The sequence below is a fragment of the Apaloderma vittatum genome, unplaced genomic scaffold (genome assembly GCF_000703405.1).
Source record: "Apaloderma vittatum isolate BGI_N311 unplaced genomic scaffold, ASM70340v1 scaffold7427, whole genome shotgun sequence".
Classification (NCBI taxonomy): Eukaryota; Metazoa; Chordata; class Aves; order Trogoniformes; family Trogonidae; genus Apaloderma; species Apaloderma vittatum.
Window position 1 is genome coordinate 735 of NW_009727741.1, and position 21,295 is coordinate 22,029.

A 21,295-nucleotide genomic window follows, 5' to 3' on the forward strand; every position below is an offset into this window, starting at 1 on the left:
ACAGAGTATAGTGGTAATAGGATATACAAAGGAGCGAGACACAATGCAATTGCTCCCCACCCACTGACTGTTCATGGCAGTGATCTCAGGGGAGAGAAAATCTCAAAAGTGCAACCCCAGCTTCCCGGCCCATCCCCACCTATATACTGAGCATGACATCATGTGGAACATTCCACCGGCCAGTTTTGGTCGGCTGCTCTGGCCACACTCCCTTCCCAGCTTGTTGTGCACCTGCACACAAGCAAGATACAGGAAGTTGGTAAGTCCTCAATTTCCTAGCGACAACCAAAAACATCAATACATTATCAGGACTCTTCTCATACCCATTCCCACGCTGAATCCAAAGCACAGCACTATTACAGCTACCAAGAAGAAATAACAGCTCTACCCCAACTGAAACCAGAACACACCACCCCCCTCCCCCCAAAAAAGAAAAACAACCCAAAACCTAGAATAGACTGGCAAGGACTGGCTGTAGGCAAGCAGAATGCCAGAAGAGACCATTTGGCCACCGTGTTTCATTGCAAAAATCAGTTTCCTCCCAAGGGAATATGAAACCATCCAAAACAGAAGCTGCACCAACCTTGTAAAATCCCAGCCGATGGGAAACACCTGCTTTACACTGTGCACACACCGGTAACTTCTGAGCTTGTGCTGCTGCCCAGATGCATGTGTCCTTGTTAAAAAAAATTACCCTAAATGTAATTTACACAAGGATGTAGGTTAAATGGCTTCATCTTGTGTGTATCTACTTACTGCACGTATTTTTCTGACAGAACCTCTGTCCCTTACCATCAAAACACAAAGGAGAGCTACTAAGGGAAAGGAGGCAGACGGTGACAAGACAGCAATAGTCATAATGAGATCTCTCAAAACAGACGAGAAGCTATCTAAAGATTAAGATTGTATTTTTTCTGCTGTTTTTCCTATCATTGGCATATAAAAGTAGATTTCAACAAATACTGGTAGCAGAGATTAAAGAATCCAAATATATGCAGATACATAAACAGCACTAAAAACGGTGGGGTTTTTGTTGTGGAGTTTGTTTGGGGGTGAGTTTTTTCTACTGTTGCAAGCACCTGTCTGTCAGCCCTCTCTGGTGACAACTCACTCCCAGACAGCACGCTGTGACACTGCTGACACAGCATTCGGCGTGTCAGATTTCCTTCATGATTGCAGTAAAGTGTCGCTTCCCATCTAAGTACAACATGGACTCTGAAATAAGGTGGAGAAAAGAAAGAACATCAGTAACTTCATATCAGAACTACAGCAACTACATACACAGAACGGTAAGATTAAGAAGCAATCCGTGCTGTCATCAAAGAATAAAAATAAATGTGGTTTGCCATGAAATCCTGTTAAATGATTCAAATGCTCAGCAGTTCCCCTACTAAAATGACCGATGTTCCAACAGCAAGCCAGCCGTCCTGTCTACAGAGTTATGAAGACCACACATTCATCAGATACTTGCCTCCGTAAGTTTTGGGGACAACCCGTGGGACCTCATTTTCTGACATAAATGTAAAATGGAAGATATTTGTTGTGTCTTGCTCCCTGGTATCCGCATCATAAACCTCACTGTGTACTCGAACCTGGATGTAGTTTTTTTCTGTGTAACAGACCTACACAGACAAGAGTTACAGTTCGTAATTTATCACCAGTGCTGAAAAACTGTAACAGACTTCATTGCACCGTTTATCAAGAAAAGTCACACATCCTCATAATGCACTGTTCATTAACAGTGATTAACACTGACTACAGCAAAGTTTTTCTCCTCTTCAAAACGAAATCAAATCCTACCTGTCCAGAAAGCAGTAATAACGATCCAACCTCAACTGGCCTCTGAAACATGATATCATCAACAGATACGATAAACGGTCTGGAGCTCCTGAGCAAGAAAAAGAGGAATTTCTTCTCAAGAATAACAAGAGTGTTTGGAGAAACTTAAAATATTTCATTGTCAGCATTTTAAAGAAGATTTACTAGAAAATAGATCTCTCTCTTAAACACAGGCCACAGGAAGTGATAAAGAGTTATGTCATCACCCAAGACAAAAATAACAGGAGGCAAACTCGCACATGTGAAAATACACACTCCCTAAGAATACATGATTGCATCTTTATTTCATCATTTATTACACTTCCTAGAGAATCTTCATGCCCCCAGTGCTCAGGCATCAGTTTTCTGAGCACTGACATAAAGCTCTTCACTGTCTAGCAGACAGTGCATGCTCCATTAAACTTCTGCATAGATCTTTCCTAGGTGATGACCTCAGGCACACTTTCTAAGCACAAGCAGCTGATGAAGTCCAGAGACCTTTCCTCTTGCATATGAAATAAAAAAGCGTAATATTTATTTGACATAATGTCTATTTTACATGGTTAGAAAGCGAAATGTGTCCTCAAAAGTCAATCTCAACAGCTGGGTAAGATTTAAGAAAAAAAAAAAAAAGAAAAGAAAAAGCGTGTATTTTCTGTCTTGAGATTTAATCCTTAAAAAGACAAGTTCCAAGGAGCAAGATGCAAATCTCTTCATAAATAGAAACAGATGCTCAAAGTGAAACAGTGCAAGATTCTACCAGGCAGCTATGTCTTTTCTACTTAGATTGTCATTAGCCTGGCTTTCTAACCCATGTATATGCACCCAGTGCTCTGGATTACATTAATATTGCAGGTCTACAACCTACCCATAGCTGCAAGCAGTTGCCCATCCCAGCTCAAATGCCTTTCTCATGAGAAAACCCCCAAAGATCCTATTGAAGATGTTCCGTTCCTGTATGTGGAAAAAACAAAAATCCAACTGCTACATCACATATATTATTTTCAAAGCACTGTGCTGAAATCTGCATTTCATTTCATAGTATTTAACAGAACTCCCATCACCAAAACATATAAAAAGCACTACTGAAATATAAAAGAAAAAAAAGTCCAAATGGCTGAAGCAACGTTACTTAACAAGAGCTCATCTAATTCATTTGACAACGTAAGACAAAAACTCAAAATCGTGTCAGCTACTAGAAGTCCGACTTAAACACTTTGCAAAGGAATTTCTTTCCACAAAATGAACAGTCTGATAAGCAAACAAAGTAATTTAAAATCTTCTGTTTTGCAGTAGAAATCCATACAGATAACAGAAAAATGGCAAAAGAAACTAAGGTCTAAATAAATTGCAAGGACTGCAGAACTGAAACAAAATAATGGATTGATTAGTCTTACAAGATAACCCATAAGTAACTGTTTCTGTAATTTATTAATATTTTTTAAAATACCTGAGGATGGCAAATCTGTAGGGCTTTTAGCTTTGCATCCTCCATCCACACTGAATTGGGTGGTAATTTACGACTCCGGAAACTTACTGTCCTTTGAAAGAGACAATAAACTTTATTGTCCACATGAGCAGAACTCAGCAAGTCAAAAAGGTGCAAATAGCAAATGCACCCTTAAAAAACCCAACCCAAACCAACAAAAATAAACAGAAATGCTACCCTCAACGCTGTTCTAACTGACCTTGAAGCCTTCCTAAAGTGATACTTTGATTTGCTATTGCAGTAAGCCTACGGTCCTGATCTTTAAAAATTTTTGATAATGTTCAAGCTCTGTGAATGAAGAAGCTCAAGAAAGGTACGTGAAAGAAAAGATGAATCACAACCACAAAGCACACACCTTGTCAGAAAAGCCCTACTCTATTTTTGAAGTCATAATATGAATTCAAAGCACACAACAAGCTAACAGAGTAACTCAACATCAAACATTCAGATGGTTTGAGGTTTTCAAATCCAGACAGAATGTGTACAAAATAAATCTGCTAATTTTAGGGGAAAGCGTGTTTCACTTTGGGAAACAGCTTTGAAAATAACAGTTGTGTAATGTTGGTAAGTTAAAGAAATTATAAATTATCCCCAAAAGAACACAGAACAATGCCCAATGACACTAATGCAATCACCATTGGCAGTGGATGGTTTCACACAAATCTCAAAAGTGTAAGAGAAGTACGCCAACAACAGCCTCCTGCAAATGATGTTGTCAAGTATCATACTTAAAACATACTGCAAATTTACCAGGTCAAAATATGGCCAATTCCTGCCCTCACAGTTGTTGTTTTTTTCTAGCTATTATGCCAGAAAACTGTTAGACTGTGCAAGTCACACAGCTGCAAAACCATTCCACTCCCTTATGTGGTTAAACATCATTAATCTTCTTCCTCAGGATTATTCCTAAGGGCTTGATCAGAAGCTCTTTGTGCTTACACTGGCACTTTCATCACCCTGGCACAGCAAACACCCTTTAACAACAGAAAACTCTTAAAAGAGATGCAGATGTCACCTTAAAGTTTGTACCTGTGTTTCAGATAAAATGCCACAGAATTTAAATGGTGAAATGTGAAAACAAAATGCACCCACTTATTCCAGACTGCCCTCTTACAAGCACCCACTCAAAAGGCTCACTTTTCTTTCTTAAAACTTCAGCTCGCCATCACCCCTCCCCTTCTTGCCTTGCCTCCAATGTATTAAGGAATATGTCATGAATAATGTTTCTTTCTTCTGCAGTGGGAGCCATTTTCAGTAAGGAAGCAGTGTTGAAATCAATCCTCCTTAGCTTGTTCACTAAAACATAAAAGTACAATGTGAGAGTTCAAAGAAAAAAAAAAAACAAACACACATTTAGCTTGGCTCTGAAGATTTTAACCTTTTCTTTTTTTTAATTTTTCCCCCTGTAAGTTAAGAGCTGTAACTTCACAGTTCCATAGATTCAAGCAGAAATCTGGTTTTTAGAATTGATTGCAACAAAAAAAAATAAAGTTCACTGTTACCTCACACCAACGTGACAAAGTATACGCTGTGGTACCCACCCACTGCTCCTAGAAAAAACTTAAGTACTCCCCTCAAAGTACAGAACAACACATCAAACAAGAAACTCTACAGAACAATCTTCTTCAGGTTTTGCCAATGGTATGAGAACACAAATTTATGATAAAACTCATTACTATAGGCCACAACGACCGAAATCTAGCTTAAATGATCTTCTGTTCAGTTTATTCAGTCATTAATGTTTCTCTAACCCTCGGCTTTAAAACTCCAGCTTAAACCAAGAGAAGATGGAGCTACATGCTCCCCTGTTCTCCCTCTTTCGGAGTTTCTTTCCAAAAGGAACACGGGCACCCAGACAGGTAAGGAGCTGTAGTGGCCCCAGCAGACCCAGCACAGGAGCAACCAAATCAGCCAGAGCGTTAGGAAAGCCTGGGCTGCGCTCAGGTCTGAAACGGAGAAGTCTGGGAGGACGCAGAGCACGCCAGGAGTGCCCTTGTCTGTCAGTTTAGCCAGTTTCCAGGAATGGAACAGGCTTTTCAGCTCTCCTGTACTACTGACACACATGAGACAGACTGGAAATCTGATTTTAAGCAAGCTAGAAGCATTCCTAAACAGCAGAACTTTCCATGTTAACTTCCTCCCAGCTATTAAGCTGAATCTGAGGCAGCTGTGCATACTACCAGGAAATATGACATACATTCCCCTTTCTTGAAGATTTCTTCTTCCTCGGGGCCCTCAGGAACGAGTGGATTAACAAATGCCGGCCTACGGACAGGAATTTCTAAGTTACGAACTTTACAATAATTTGTCCTGTAAATACATTATAACAGTCTTCCATTTTTGCTTACATACATAGTACAGGATGAAAAGACACACTTCAGGTTGTATCATAAAAATAAATACATTCTTTCATAACACGCAGCTGCCAACAGAATATCACATTAGATTTAACTCTTAAGTGGCAGTTAAGTAATCCAACCACTATCTAGTAAAAAGAAAGAGTAAGCGATGCATCTATGCTTCTTAAAGAGCTAAAACTGTACCCCTAAAGATCATTCAAGCAGAAAGCTGTTCAGAAATTCAGCAGCTGAAGATGCGATGATCTAGGACAGTTTAAACCAGACAAACAAAATTTGAACAGTATCATTCCTCCTGGAATAGAAAGAGCACAGTGCTACAGCTAGGAAGTGTTCTCATAATCTACGTGTTCCCATGACAGCCTTATCAAAGCAGCCAAAAGCTGTTTACCACGTGTACTATCACTTATCAAAGAAGACGATAGGAGGCTGCCTTGGGCAAAAATTCCCAAGTTTCTCCTACTGCGTAAGTGAGTTAAACCTAATTGTGTAATGTTTGTTTCTTTTCACAAGGAAAGGCAAATGCCTATTTTCAAGAGCCATTCTTCCCCATAATTTCTATTATTTTTCTGTTTTCAACATTTATTCTAATGCTCAGAAAAATAAGTACAAACACACACAGACACAAATACCTGCCAAACAATGCACCTCTACTCTCAAGTCTTTACTTGGGCTGGTGACAAAAGGCATGCAGAGAGGATCTTTCCACTTGGAACTGCTCTTTTCTAGTTTGCTGAATCTCTGAGCTTTGGAGACGCACCAGCTCGTTCTCCACTGCAGAGCTCATTCGCCTTCTCCTCGCTTCAGGACACAACTACATCAGCTCTCCTGTTCAAGCCCCAGGCTACAAGTCTGCTACGGTCCAAGAGCCACAGCACCATGTTTCTGTGGCACTACATCCAACCTAACATGCCCTGTACTTCTCCAGAAGTGTTTTATCCCACATAAATACCCTCCTTACATAGCCTGAATGCTTCCAAAACACAGCTGGCTTGTGGCCAGCTGGCTTGAAGAACCACTGAAGGTTGTATCTGGCTGCACAAGGCCATGTAGGCTTGTCCTCAGCGAATTCACTAGTGTATAATTATATCAGATGGGACGTAACTCTTTTGCAAAGTAAGTCCTGAAAATGGAAACCACAAATATAAGTTTAGGGGGGTTTTTTAAATGTATAGAATGTTAATGGGTGCTAAAAAAATCGCAAAAATATCAAGGAAACCAACCTAGTAACTACTTTTAGCATTATAAGGACTAAATAATTATGTCGAGCAAAACTCCTTCATTAAACATAGAATCATAGAATGTCTTAAGTTGGAAGGGACCTTAGGGATCATCTAACCTGCACATTAAATACAAGTAATTATTTAAACTAGTTAGAAATTTTTTTATTACTTTTGCAGGCTATACACGGAAGTGGCAAGAAACACAACTGATCTTTCTGGTGCTGGAGTCATAAACCAAAACTGAAACTGAGCAGCCTGGTAATTCAATGACTATGGAATTTACAGACAGAGAAAAACCAGAGAAATAAGAAAGTTGGTTGTTGTGGTTTTCTTCAAGTTCTGTGGGAATACTTATCAGATCTATGTTACTTATATAAGCAAGTTTTAGGCTTCATTATTCTGATGCCACCTACCATGTCTCTAGAGTTAACAGCATTATTCATTAAAAGACTAACCACTGAAAGCCAATCTTTTCCATATTTATGGAAAGAAGGCAATTAATTCTAACAACTACTAGAATGCAGGTGGGTTTCTAGCAGACTCATTCACTTCCATGTTCATGGCCCCAGTCACTCAAACACAGGGAAAATCTGTTAAAGAAAAGGGTTAGATCCCAAGATTAACAGCAATTCCTGACATTATCTGACCACTGAAACCAATGCTCAGAAACTTGCCACAGGAAAGTAACACTTGCCACCAGGAAACATCATCTATGTGGATTTATTTATCACCTACACTTTACAGTTTCTATGCATACACAGCAAGCTACCATGTTTGCTATTTTCACCACAGCAGGAGTCTAAAAACTATTTTCCCATCCTAAAAGTTACCGTTTATTTTCTGGGTCCCGGGCCACCATGACAAAAGTTGCGTCTAACACAGGGCTGTAATCACCATCATGTAGCTAAGAGAGACAAGAAACAATTATATTTTTAAACTCCAAAACTGTAAATGTGCTTGGCAAGGTCTTTGCCATCACACTGTTAATGCTCTGTCATGCCTTCCAATCTCTCTCACAGTAAGTCGAAGAGAAGGAAATAACACAAATTAAAACTCTAGTTTCAGGAATTTTGCAATATAAACGTTAATCAAGGAATGCCTGGCATTTACTGCTTTCAGCTGGGAAGGAAGAAACTCAGTGCAGGCACGGTAAATGGGCCCACTTACCCTTTCCTCTGAGAAATTGTTCTTTTGTCAATATCAAATTGCCAGCACCACGGGGAGTTCAGCCAATAAAGGTGTAACATTACCTTCTATATCAGAGACTTTACTTAAGGAGACCAACTGAATAAATATTTACCTGTTTAACTGATTTAAAGCCACTAACACCATTTGAGTGTTTATAGCATATTTTTGTTATTCTAAACAACGAAACAACTGAATTAATGTTTCAGTTAACCAATCGACAGTAAATATTCAACAGAAATGCAAAGGATTATTTAATTTAATTATTAATACTACTTCTGCTTCCTCCAGAGTGCAGCCTAGTTACACCCTTGATTTATTTTCTATTATTTTAGTATTTAATAACTTATTGCAGAAATTACACTAAACAGTAGATAAGATGAACACAAGAGATGCAATTTAATACTGAATCTGAATACCAACACTAAAATCTATAAATCTAGAAAATGCAAAGGCATCAGGGAAATAAAATTTTTCAAAAGCAAGGAGAAACTCAGTTAAAAACTTCCAGACCACAGCCACCTCTTTCTGTCAGAGTACTGCATTGCAGTTTAATTACAAAATGCTTGTTAAGAAAATTGCATGTCTTGAAAGACAGATTAGCAACAGACTATCTCACTGCTCCTGGACTACTGGAAGTCACCTTGGTCTTGAAACACTAGGGCTGTCTCAAGGCGTTCAAAACAGTTATTCTAGAAAGTATAATTTAGATTGTTAATGTCATCATCCACAATTCCCCCTGAGGCACATCATGCCTGTCATTAAGATGGAGCAGAGTCACGGGAACTAACCTGCAGCATGTGCATTCTCACTTCCATTGAGGTCTTCCCCACCCAAGAAACATTGCCTGTGAATTTGATGTCACAGTCTGGATATATAATCTTCTTGCACAAATCTACAAAACAAACATTAGAGGTTGCTGGAGATCGATCGCTCACATCTAGTATTAGAAAGACCGAACTCTCTTGAGACTTTTTTGCAATCTGCAAGCAGCAACACAGAATCACAGAATTGTTGAGGCTGGAAAAGACCTCTGAGATCATCAAGTCCAGCCCATGACCCAACTCCAGCACCCTGCTCCAGCACCTCAAGGTGCTGTGACCCACTCCAGCCCCTCCAGGTCTTTCTTGCAGTGAGGGGCCCAGACCTGCACACAGAGCTCGAGGGGAGGCCTCACCAGGGCTGAGCACAGGTGAGTACACAGGCGAAGGCAGCCCAGAACAGACAGTTGCTGCAAGGGCCCACACTGCCAGCCTGCATTTCCTGCCTCACCAGACGTCTAAAGCCAGCACAGGAGCAGAAAGTAGGCACACATGTGGCAGACAGATGGCAGACCCAACCAAGGTGGTCACGAGAATGTGTGACACAAGCAAGGCCCAACTCCACTAGAACAAATGCTGCTCACTAACGAAGCTAAGAAACTCAAACGCCAAAACAAAACTAAACACAGAAGTGCAGGAAGCATGAACGTTGTATTTGAAGGGAGGGGAAGATGGAAAAAGCTGAAAAGCATCTACAAAACCCTCTTCCCTCCTCCCTTCAACAAAAGCCACAGTACTTGGGGTTCAAAGCCAAAACAAGATGAACAGAACTAAATAGGGGAGTGAAGAAGAAGGTATCCTCAGTAACAGCCAGGGGAAGGCAGTAGCTGCTGGAAGAGTATGACAAACAGATGAAGCCCTTTCTACTGACCAAATTGCCACTTACTGATTTTATCCACCAGAGCTGTAACTATAGATAAGGGAGACCTTGGCTGCATTTCTTGCTTGGTGTGAGTGTAGCAAATAAGAACTGTGAAGAGATCAGAAATGGAGTCAACCTTTTAACAAAAACTTCAGTGGAGCAGATCAAAGCCATCCATGTGAAGCGCAACAAGTACCTGCAAAACACAAACTGAAGGACCATAGTGCAGGAGTGCGTGACTTCCACATTTTCAAGTACGTAAACAGGACTGCTATAAAGAAAACCATGGTCCAGCAGCTGTCTCAGTTACATGCATATTTACTTACTACAAAGAGAAACTTAGCTGAGCACATGAAACCAATCCATCACTTCACTTCCAATCCCATGTACTCTCCCCTACACTCCTGCAACCCACTGTCTCAGATTCTTCCTACATTCAGTGTTGATTTCATGCAGGTTGTCCAAGGATACATGTTATCTCAGGACTTCCTTTCAAATATTGATTCCTTTAAAGAGGTATAGATTAAATAAACTGTGCCTTACAGGCAGGAAAGCCTAGTCAGAGGTATTTATCACACTGTAATTACTATTAGTCAAGCCACTATTTGGATTAATTAGCTTGGCTCATAAGAGCACAACCAAGTAAACAGACTTCTTAGAGTAATACAAGGCCACAAAGATTTTTCTTTTCCTAGTAGTCATGTGATTTTCACTCAACACAGATTTCCATAATTAAAAGTATCCCTTTGTGCTTAATGAGATAAGAGAGAAGAAAGATCTCTGTCCTCACTGGTAATCTAAGGTATTCTTTTTCCCCAAAATTGCTGGAGTCACAATTCTATGGTCTGTTACACCCATCAGCTGCTGCCAACAATATGATTAGTAAGAGTCTGAATGGGATTCATCAGAATCCTATTGCCAAAGACAAAAACCTAGAAGTCAGTCAGGCCGCTTTATGCACTACATCCGACAAGATCACAGAATGTGTTGGGCAGGAGCGGGGGAAGGTATAAAACAGTACATTTTCCTGTGAGAACTGCTGACCACCATCCTGAATATTGTGCTGTTGGGAGAGCATCTTGACAAATCCAAAATGATACATCCCCACTGGAACTGACTGAAGGTCACTATGACTACAAACAAGGCAAAGACATTCTGTGCTGCAACAGGTCAAAAAATAATAAACAAAGCATAGAATGAAAAACAGGCTCATCCCATCTACCAATGGAGGAGAGCCAGTAAGTTCCCTTTTCTAATTCAGGACAGGTACTGATGTCAGTATCTTCCACATCCCAGAAAAACGTAAATCATCTAGCTATTCTGTCTATCTTTGACATTCACTTGTGTTTTCGATTTTGACGATCTGGGCCCACAAAAGGTCTTCCTTTCCTGTCAGGAAAAAAAAAAAAAAAGCCAAAGAAAAAAAAAAAAGCCAGTTCCATTCAGAGCCTTTCCTCAATAAGCATTTATCCTTTGTCCAAAAACTGTCATCAAAAGGCTCCTAACCAGCCTGATGAAGAAGGAAGTCACCTGGTGACATTTTAAGGGAAAAGCGTCTCTGAGGTATATTAACAACCTAGAACTCATTTTAGCTGCAAAACAAAAGTCAAAGAGCTTGAACTTCTAAAGACCATGAATAAATGAAAAGGATAAAAAAATTACAAAAGGTAACTCATGAAATAACTCCATTCTTTTTACACCTGATATCAATTTGGAGACAGAAGCCAAGAATCTATTGATTTGTTCTCAATGGATACATTGTGTTCTTTCCAGATTATACTCCCTTCTCCCCAAAGGGAAATTAAAATATATGCACCTCACTATCTGTTGGGTTTTGTGTTGTGGTTTGCCTGCCAAGTTTTTCAAAGAGAAAAGTATGTCTCAATTTGAAATAGAGTGCTCTGAAAATTTTCTCTGATTTAATACTCAATGCAGATTCATAATCTAGACCCATTTCTCAGTAAATGATTCTTGTAGATAGTCTTTTAAAAGACTGGCAGAGGCAATAAGCTTAAGCTGAGTAATTCTGTCTGTTTCTTCTCATCCTTCCTTCTCTTTCAGCATCTTTTCTTTTTTTCCTTCCCCTTTGAGATAGCACACTGATGATATTCACTCCTCAAGGCCGTACTATATCCTACCAAACAGCGCTCAAGAGCATGCACGCTCACCTTTTCCACATTACTTGTACATTCATTACAAGAGCATACATACATACCTCCTAAACTGTCAAGATCTTCAAGTATCCTTCCAAACCTGTAAGATGAGGTTTAAATTTGACAATTAAATACCCACAAACATAGTAAATACAAGTTAACACCTTCCAGTAAGCGTAACCCCGTTGCTTTGTTACCTTACGCTGTTGTGTACATTCAGGTACTTTTCTCTTAATTCAGGCTGACTTCCTAGAGGTAGAATAACTTCCAAGTAGCTATCCTTCATTCTCCTAGGAGGGAGATCTTCCTGCCGTTTTGCCAGTAAAGTGTGAAGAGCTTTTCTTTCTTGCATGGCTTGCACATGATCCCTGGTAAGAAAAAAACACCACTGTCTGAAATATGACAACAGAACTGGAACCCTACCTAAAAGGTGTCACAGTGAAAATTATCAAAACGAAAACCAGAAAGTAGTAACAATAGCAAGACGCAGCAAACATGCCTTGAAAAGGAAGTAATATGCAAATAATCAGATATGCTAAGCAGGACTACTGCAGAAAACTTTTAAATACTTCTGTGTATTGCACTAGAGATGAACAAAATGTGTCTAATTCTGAATGCTACCAAAATAGTTTCCTTTGAAAAGAACAAATCAGACACAATTCATGAGGCTTTGTGCATATTCATGTCTTCCATAGCTACCGTATCGCAGCTCTCCCTACAGTGCCATTTTTAAAGGACTGTCTATTTACAGTATCTCCCAAGAAGTAAAGCAGATGTAAAGTGTTGGCTAGTACTAACAACAAAGAGAACTAATATGCTAAAACTTGCTATCATCCACAGGTGAGCTCTCCCTTTACGGCATCAGCCCATACAGCATATGCTTGATCAGCAAGCTAAAAGAAAGGGAAAGCTAATCTATTTCTCTCTTTCTACTCCATCATCTTATGACTGTACAGGAAAGTTACAGAAAGCAGCAACACAGAAAAGGGAGCACTACCTGTTCAGAGCTGCTTTTCCAACACCACCAGGGCAGAGTGGTTGCAACTCTCACCAGGGAGTAACGGCCAACTTACCGTCACTTCCTTCCAACCTACCAAGCTGGTTCCTTGCCCAGGTGTCTACGAGATAAAACAATCTTGCCCAACAGTCTCTCCTACCTCTTCCTCCAAAGTTTCCCCCCCTTAAAAGTGCAACCTGACAGAATAAACCAAGCGTTCCATAATATTTCTAGAATCAAAAACAAAGCATTAAAAACCTAAGCGTTAAGCATGCAACAGCTCTGATATAAAGCCAAGGAGTATGCAAAACTATTACTCCATGTCATAGAGCAAGAGAAGGCATAAAGCACTATGTAACCAAGTAACCAAACTTAATTTTAAACTTGGGGGTATGTGTCATTCATTCAGTTGTTCATGCTGCATTGATGAGATCTGAGCATCACAAGGTTTAACAAAACCAATTAAAACAAGCAAACAAACGAAAAACCTGAAAGAAAACAACAGAAAGAACCTTTTCCCCAAAAACAAAATTTGTCTTAAGTTTTGACTTTAGATAAATTCTGGATATTAGCCATTTCAGATGAAGACTTTTTTGACTTGAGTTTACTTTTGGAAGAGAAGAGGTACAAAGCAGTTACACTTCAACGTATTTGTATTCCCTCTTTTCTGTTTAATAATTTTTGGGGAAATACAAATAATCCACGATCAAAGAGAGTAAAAGCTTAGCAGAACATTTCAGTTACTTTTGTTTGTTTCTTTTAAATACAAAATGTGGTTTACCCCATCTGGGTAACATGACTACTGCAGAGTTCAGAGAAAATAAAAAGATAACAACCTCCTCCAGAGGGTTATTGTTTGAAGCAGTGCCACTGCAGAGAAATAGAATATACTAGACGACTAAGCAAGGATGCAATTTCCATGATGATGTACCTTTATGATTTTTCAAAGAACTGTTTCCATGGTCTTTCAGTGAAAGGTTTAAGAGAAACTAATCACAGAGTAAATCAGAAATTTGGCTACCAACACAGAGAAAACAAACGATAAAAATCTTAAGTATATTCTGTTTTCACCAGTCCCATCCTGGCTCCTCTGAGGTCAGCAGCAGAACTCTTCTTGACTCCAGCTTCAGAATGTACTCGTCAATATAGAGAAGTATTGGGCTCAAGACAATAACATTTCTCGACAGACAAACACTGTTACACACCTCAGTACTGGTCATGCAGTAACAATACTTCAACTCAATACTAACTTACACCTACCCTAAACATTCCGAGAAATGACATTACTTATTTCTGAACTGGCCTCAACTCTAGATTGTAATTACCAATGAACAGGTTAATAGTTTTAATTACAATTTAAGTACAAAACTAGAATAAATATATATGAAGATACTTCTTTCTAATACATAATGTCACTGGCCTTTACAAGAGAAATCACACACCAAAGTTTCCTTTTAGCAAAATTAATGGCCAAAGTTGTTCCTCCAACACGCATCTCCCCTCTCTCTCGGCAACCCAGATGTGAATCAGCCCTTCCCTAGTTTCCATTTTGCGACCCCCATCAAGCTGTTCTATTGGGTTTGTCCTCTTCAATCATTCTGTGGCGTAACTCAACTAAAGTACAAGCTGTTCAGTCTCCAGATATATCAACTCTCTGTCATTTCATTTTAAAAGTGGGATCTGAAAGGCTACATGCTCCATGTCCTGCAAACTTCCCCATATGAAACGCGTCATCCTCAGCATCCCCAGCTAAGGGCTCCCCAGCTTTGCTTCTTCATGGTCCTTGAAGCACACAGCACTCTAAACACTGCTTCTGCTCTATTTTATATAGCACAAGAAACATACCTATCTAAGAAAAACACCGCTGTGGTGATCCTGGCTTCAGTCTGCTCTCCTTCCAGAGGCTGGAGCAGTAGGGAAAAAAGAAATGGATGGAAGATCAGATTTGACCACAGCCCTCAAAAATCTCAACCCTCAGATTGGATTTCCATCCAGCGTGGATCCTCCCTGGCTGCAGGAAAGGCTTTTCTGAAAATCAATTTCTAGAGACCTTTTTGAGCCTTCTCATGTTTAGATTCTAGACTTACTAGGCAAAAATCTAAGCTTCCCAGAGTCAAGAAATTTTCTGTAGTGTGCCTACAATCCTCTTTAGATAAACCTAGCCAGAAGGCCTGGACACATCAGACACTCCACCCACACAAAACCATTCCTCATGCAGCTCTCAAACTTCCCTCAGATTCAGAGCTAATGGGAGGATCTTGTAACTATCAAGATCACATATTTTGCTCCTCTGGTGCTAAAGATCTTCTGCCAGAGAAACCTCAGAGTTTTGTCATCCACAAAGTAACAATTCAGAAACCTTGCTTGCATCACTTTTTAGCTGGACCTCTTCTCCTCCCCAGTCAGCAAGCCATAACATTATTAACTTTCATTACCACAATCCTGAGCTCTGTTTGGGTTTCACAAATAAAGTAAAATATATCCAGTGTACACTGTACCTCCAATTGGTAGATGCTCCCACTATATCCCTCAATCTGGTCCGCACTGGAAAAAAAAAAATAAATAAATCAAAGCAAATCAAGCTTAGTTCTGCAAGCGATGAATGCAAGGTTGCCTGGTGCTAAAAGGCACAATCCTCATCCCAGAAGAGGGAAATTAAGCAAATTCATGCAAACAGCAGCCCAGAAACAAAAGTTTGGCCAAATTCACTGATGCTGTTAGTACGAATATCTCAGCAGTGGGTTAACATGATTCTGCAGCTTATTCCATATAGCCAGTAGTGTTTGTTAAGGCAATCAAACACCTGCAGTGCTAATTAACAGCTGAAAGAGACAGCAGATGAAGTATTAAATTGAGGAATTTTGATGTGAAAACATTTCAGCCTAAACATAAACAAACTGTGGAGATAACGCATACCGGGAAGTCATAAAAGAACATTAAAAGGAACAGTGCAGCTGGGAGACAGGGAATGAGGAGACTACTGTTTAAATAAACCCATCCACGAAGGCAGGTAATGTCAGCAGACTGGCTGTTGCCAGCAGGGTTTCATAGCCTAAATTTCCAGCAGTCTCATAGGACCCAGTGTTAAGACACATAGGCCTACAAAATTGATTCCAGCACTCTCTGCATTATCATAGTTAATACTAGTTCTATACAAGTTTTTTCCTAAATTTCAAGAATCCATAGTGTTTTTTCTACTCTGCCATCGGACGAGGTTACTCAGTGTGCTAAGGTCCCATTGAATCTAACAAACCACTCCACGACTGTTAGCAAGGTGAACATACACTATTTGGAAACACCTGAAAATAAGCAGCAACAATTCCCAAGCTGAGAACAGAAGTTGAGAATTGTATAGAATCATAGAATCATCAAGGTTGGAAAACAGTTCTAAGATCAAGTCCAACCATCAACCCAACACCACCATGACCACTAAAGCACGTCCTGAAGTTCCATGTCTGTGTTTTTTGAACACTTCCAAGAACAGTGACTCCACTACTTCCCTGGGCAGCCTGTTCCAATACCTTCCCAATCTTTCAGTAAAGAAATTTTTCCTAACATCTAATCTAAACCCCTCCTGGTACAACTAGAGGCCATTTCCTCTTGTCCTATCACTAATAACTTGGGAGAAGAGATGAAGCCCCACCTCACTACAATCTCCTTTCAGGCAGCTTTAGAGAGTAATGACGTCTCCCCTCAGCCTCCTCTTCTCTAGACTAAACAATTCCAGTTCCCTCAGCCGCTCTTCATAAGACTTGTTCTCCAGAACCCTCAGCAGCTTCGTTGCTCTTCTCTGGACCCGCTCCAGCACCTCAATGGCTTTCCTATACTGCAGCACCCAAAACAAAAAGTAGTAGCGATTCCTTGTTTACAAAGGTTATACAAGGGGTTTCAAATATTAGGACAAAATCGCTAAGGGCACATCAAGGAAAGAATTCCCCAAAAAATCAAAAATTTCACGGTGAAACAGAAACAAGGCTGCTGATGACTCACAAGCTTATCCTTTATATTTTCAGGTTATCAGACATCATCAGGCTTGGCATTTTTCAAGCTAAATGCCCAGAATATTCACAGTGATCAGCAAGCTGTCCTGTGAACCCTGGTATTTAAATCACACACCCCTCTTTCAGCCAGATCCACTTGGCTCTGCCCCCATCTCCTCCCCATACAATCCCTCTGGTTTCTGCTGCTTTCTCACCCAAATCCCCCACACTATCACCATCATGACATCCCTAAAACGCTTTGTTCTTGTTCCTTCCCCTGCAGCACCCTCAGCTCCCATCCCTACGCTGCCAGCCCACTCCTGTTCTCCCTGCCCTCTAGCCCAGCGGGAGCTGTGGTTAGCCAGAAGCAGGCGAGGGGCAGCACCCAGACCCCGGCCCCTCACCCAGCACGAGCAAATGCCACGCTCTGCAGCTGACCCCAGCGGCAGCTCCGGCACCCTATGGAAGACCAATAGGGTTCTCTCCGAGATTTGTGCTCGTCTGTTTTTTGGCTGACATCAAGCAGCAAAAGGTTCTGGAAGAAGAGGGGGACGAGAAGATAAGCAAAGACAAAACGGACTGCTTAGGCCTCATTTCATTAAGAGATAACACTGAAAACATGTTTGGAAATTAGAACATAATTCTACGTACGAATTTATAATTAGTTCGTAATTTTATGAAAAAAAAAATTCAGTGAAAGAAACTGATTGAAAAATCTTAGTGAAAAGAAGGGCTGATTCTTTTTTTCTTAAGAAGCAGCAGGTTTGTTTGCAGAATAGGTACTACTTTGCTGTTACTCATACTCCACCAGTGAAGCTGCTATAGCATGCACTGGATCAACACAGTGTTAGCAGAAACACTGTTATAGCTTCTAGAACACAAAACCTCAATTTCCAACTGTGTGCAGACTGTGCTGGGACAGAGGACGAATCATAAAGAGCACTTTCTCTTTGTTTAAACTAAGCTCATCTTCCTTTTCAACTCTAAAGAGGTGAAAAGCTTTGAAAAATCCTGGATCCAAACCTGTAAACATCTATATACACTGTTAGCCCATTTAATATTTCTGATTTCAATCTCAGGCATACAAGTAAACATTTGCCAGGCTGAGACCACATAATTTTTATTTTAACAATAAAAGGGATAAACCATAAAAGCGTTTCTAACATGTTGCCCAGCTAAACCTAGTCCATTTCACAGGCTCATAAGTAAACAGTTTTTCCTCCTTTTTTCCCCCTGGGAAGACTACATTGCTCTTCTAGATAACAGTTATGTTACAACAGAAAATTAAGTAAGTAACTGAGCATAAAAATCCTTAAACTTTAATTTGGCAAATGCCTTAAATGTGCAAAACAATTAGAACAAATGTTTATCCATCATTATCACATTGCGCATCTCCTAAACTGCGATCAGTGGATGATTAATGCCAGGGCCTGAGTTTATTTACGCTGTGCAAAAGGACGCGAGGGCAGCTAGAGAAGATCGCCACATTCATCCTCGACAGCGAGATCCATGTCCCCTTGTGCTGGTGCCTCCCCAGGCTGTATCCAGGTTCAGGTAGACCGCTATGATGTATTTTACCACCAGTTTTGATATAGAGCTTGGTCTGGACTTCAGTGAAAGACACCAATTCAGACATCTAAAATGAAGCCAAGTACCACCGGAGCCACCATGTCAGAGATTTTGTATCCCACAAGCCTCTTACAAATGTGTTATCCAGCACGTCACGAAAAACACAGTGCGCTAACAGAGATCTAGTACAACAATACTGCCACAAATAACGCCCGAGTTATGCGCTGAGGGTAAAAAGGCTTTAAGCAAGTCGACAGAGAAGAATAATAGCATTTGCCTTTTCATGGATGCTACAGTAAGGAAAAACAGCAGCTGAGTTAGTGTTATAATAAACATTAAAATATGTACAGATTACCACAACACACCATTATTCACATGAATGGGTGAGTGTCCTGTGGAGTGGAAAACATAGGTCAGAATAACAATTAAAAGAAACAATGCAAATTACATCTAGTAAGGAATTACCTGCTTGAGTTCTTTAATTTTAATAAGCAACTGTAGGCAACCTGTCCTTGCCTGATTTACAGTCAGTACCTCTGTGTTTTCAGCCAAGTTCATCCTTCCCTTCAAAGCCAGCCTTCCAGTTCCTGCTCTCCTTGCAGTGTAATTCTAACCAGCTTTTCAAACTCGTGCTACCATGTACTGTTGATAAACACTAATAACTTTGGAAAGAATACGCGGAGCATTCCTCAGGAAGCAGGATGAGAGTTATCTCAGGAGAAACTTCTAAAGTCCTGCTTCATGTAACCTTTGGGAGAATCATGGAAGAAGTGAGGGCAGTCACAACTGGGACCCGAAGTCGAGAGGAAGTATGTGAAAAGGTACTAAGAATAAATACTTGATGTTTTGGGAAAGTGTGGATACCAAATTAAACTAGTTTACTTACCAGCAAAAGTTTGTATAACGTTATTTAAATTCTACAGTTTTGGAACAGAGCCTCAAATATTTACAGTTATGGTAGTCAAAAAATAATAGTACTCCTTAGAAACAAATTAGAGGCAAGGCTAGGATGCTTCACTAATTTTACAGGCCACCTAGCTGATACCATTATCAAATATCTAAATATCTAAATAAAAGAGCAGAGTATTTTAAAGTATGCAATATTATGTACCCTTGCTTCTCTCCTTTAACCTCTCAAATTACTATTTATTAACAACAGTGAAAAAAAATCTCTAATAGCAAATGATTGTAATTTTCTCTTTTATTAGACAACCTGTGGTTTCTATTTAGAGAATAAAGAAACAAGCAGAACTCCACTAAGGAATTATTTGTACCTAGCTCCAGCCCTTTTCCTCTTCCCCTTTTCTCAGTACATGGGATTAGAATCCAAGAAAACTTTTTTTAAAGCTTCATGAAATGGGAACATTATGGTTTATTACTAAAATGATCTTTCAACACAAAGCTCTATTGACAAGAGCATTTTCACAAGGCAATGCTGCTGATCTGATTAACAGATTTCTCTAAGTTTACGAAATGAATGGTATTGATGCATTAAAAGTTCTCCAAGACGTTATTTCCACTCAGTTCCTGCACTTACTGGCCATTCTCTCCAGTCTCCACAGTACCTGTCCATACTACATTGACTTTCTATCTAGAGCCAACTTTAGAAGCAGCTGCCCCTCCAGAAAAGAATCACACGCTCTTAACCAGATAAGCTTCTAAACTTGCAACTTCAGTGATTTTATGCATATTTGTTGCCATTAGTCTTCAAACACACACAGCAATCTTCTGCTACTTCCTAAACAGTTGTACTACTAGTTAACAGTTAAGGGCATGTCCATTATCCAAACCACACCAACACATGAAGGGCCACCACCTGAAAGAATAGGCTCCTTGGAAACATTGCTAAATCTTCCAAAATACAGCCAATTACCGTCAGACATATCAGGAAGCTCTGGAGTGCCACTGGTCCCAGAATTGAGTGTCCTAGCCAGCAGAGAAGGAAGCTTCCTCATGGTGCACAACCTACAGGCAAAGTGGGAGAATTTAGCATCATTAAAACTAATGCCATGAAAGTAATTAGGGACTTACTACTGGAACGGTGCTGATGACTTCAGAAACCCTACTTCTTATTTTTAGCCTGATTTTATAGAACCAGATAAAAATAGTGCAACAGTTTAAGCCAGCTGAAATTTGAACCGATACCCGCCCTTATCTGAAAACAGGAAAGAAGAATGATTCACTGGCAGTGACTGTTCTCTTCACTGACTATTCAGATGTCCTGGGACAACCAGCTTAGACAGAACACCAGCTTCTACCTTGTAGACATCTTAACAGTCAGGGTCCATGTGCATCTAGGAAATCATCATGGTCCTAATAACACACTTCCCATCCACTTGGCTAGTGTTCATAGCAGTGGAAGGTGGAATATCACAAGAAGGATATCTCAAGGCCTCCCACACAGTCCTGGCCAGCTAAGCCTCGTCTTCTCCTCCATGGCTTAGTACTGCTGCAACTCAGAACAAGCCTAATGTGCAAGATGCAATCCTCTTAGCTGTTCAGCAAAATGGGACAACCATGAAACCCTTCAGAAAAAGTAATCTGCCCGACAATTCCATCAGTGTTCAATCACAGAGCAGCCAGTGCAATTCCTCCAGGCAAGCTGAACTGTAGTAACACAAAAATACACAGAGGGTAAGCAGGAGTAAATCCCCTTCTGCTAATTCACGGCATTATCCCCACAAGGCACGTGGGCTGCCTGTCCCGTAACTCCCTTCAGCTGAGGCTGGAGTTTCACTTCAGGGAAGGAAGAGAGGCAAGCCCCGGGGCCCCAGTGGAAAAGTAGGGCTGCCTACACATCTCCCTATATACAAATATATCCCTCAGGTATGTATCTACACA

The 21,295-nt window shown here is 40.2% G+C and overlaps 1 protein-coding gene across 1 annotated transcript; it reads right to left on the bottom strand.

Moving 5' to 3' along the window:
- Positions 1-1,156: 1,156 nt before the first annotated feature.
- Positions 1,157-20,409, bottom strand: ACOT9 (acyl-CoA thioesterase 9). Its single transcript, XM_009873779.1, has 14 exons — positions 20,328-20,409; positions 15,404-15,449; positions 12,106-12,276; positions 11,971-12,008; positions 9,780-9,863; positions 8,864-8,967; positions 7,718-7,791; positions 5,505-5,572; positions 4,492-4,603; positions 3,269-3,359; positions 2,687-2,772; positions 1,801-1,888; positions 1,472-1,622; positions 1,157-1,215 (listed from the first exon to the last, which is right to left on the bottom strand). Exons 1-14 carry the CDS (start codon positions 20,407-20,409, stop codon positions 1,157-1,159), a joined length of 1,254 nt encoding a protein of 417 aa, XP_009872081.1.
- Positions 20,410-21,295: the final 886 nt, after the last annotated feature.

What these genes read in the sequence shown, in the direction of transcription:
- ACOT9 (XM_009873779.1), bottom strand. Translation starts at nt 20,409, where the DNA reads ATGAGGAAGCTTCCTTCTCTGCTGGCTAGGACACTCAATTCTGGGACC. An exon ending in GGAGCATCTACCAATTGGAG is followed by an intron (nt 12,277 to 15,403) that starts GTACAGTGTACA and finishes TTTTCTTACCAG; the next exon opens with GGATCATGTGCAAGCCATGC. An exon ending in TACAGATTTGCCATCCTCAG is followed by an intron (nt 2,773 to 3,268) that starts GTATTTTAAAAA and finishes TTCCACATACAG; the next exon opens with GAACGGAACATCTTCAATAG.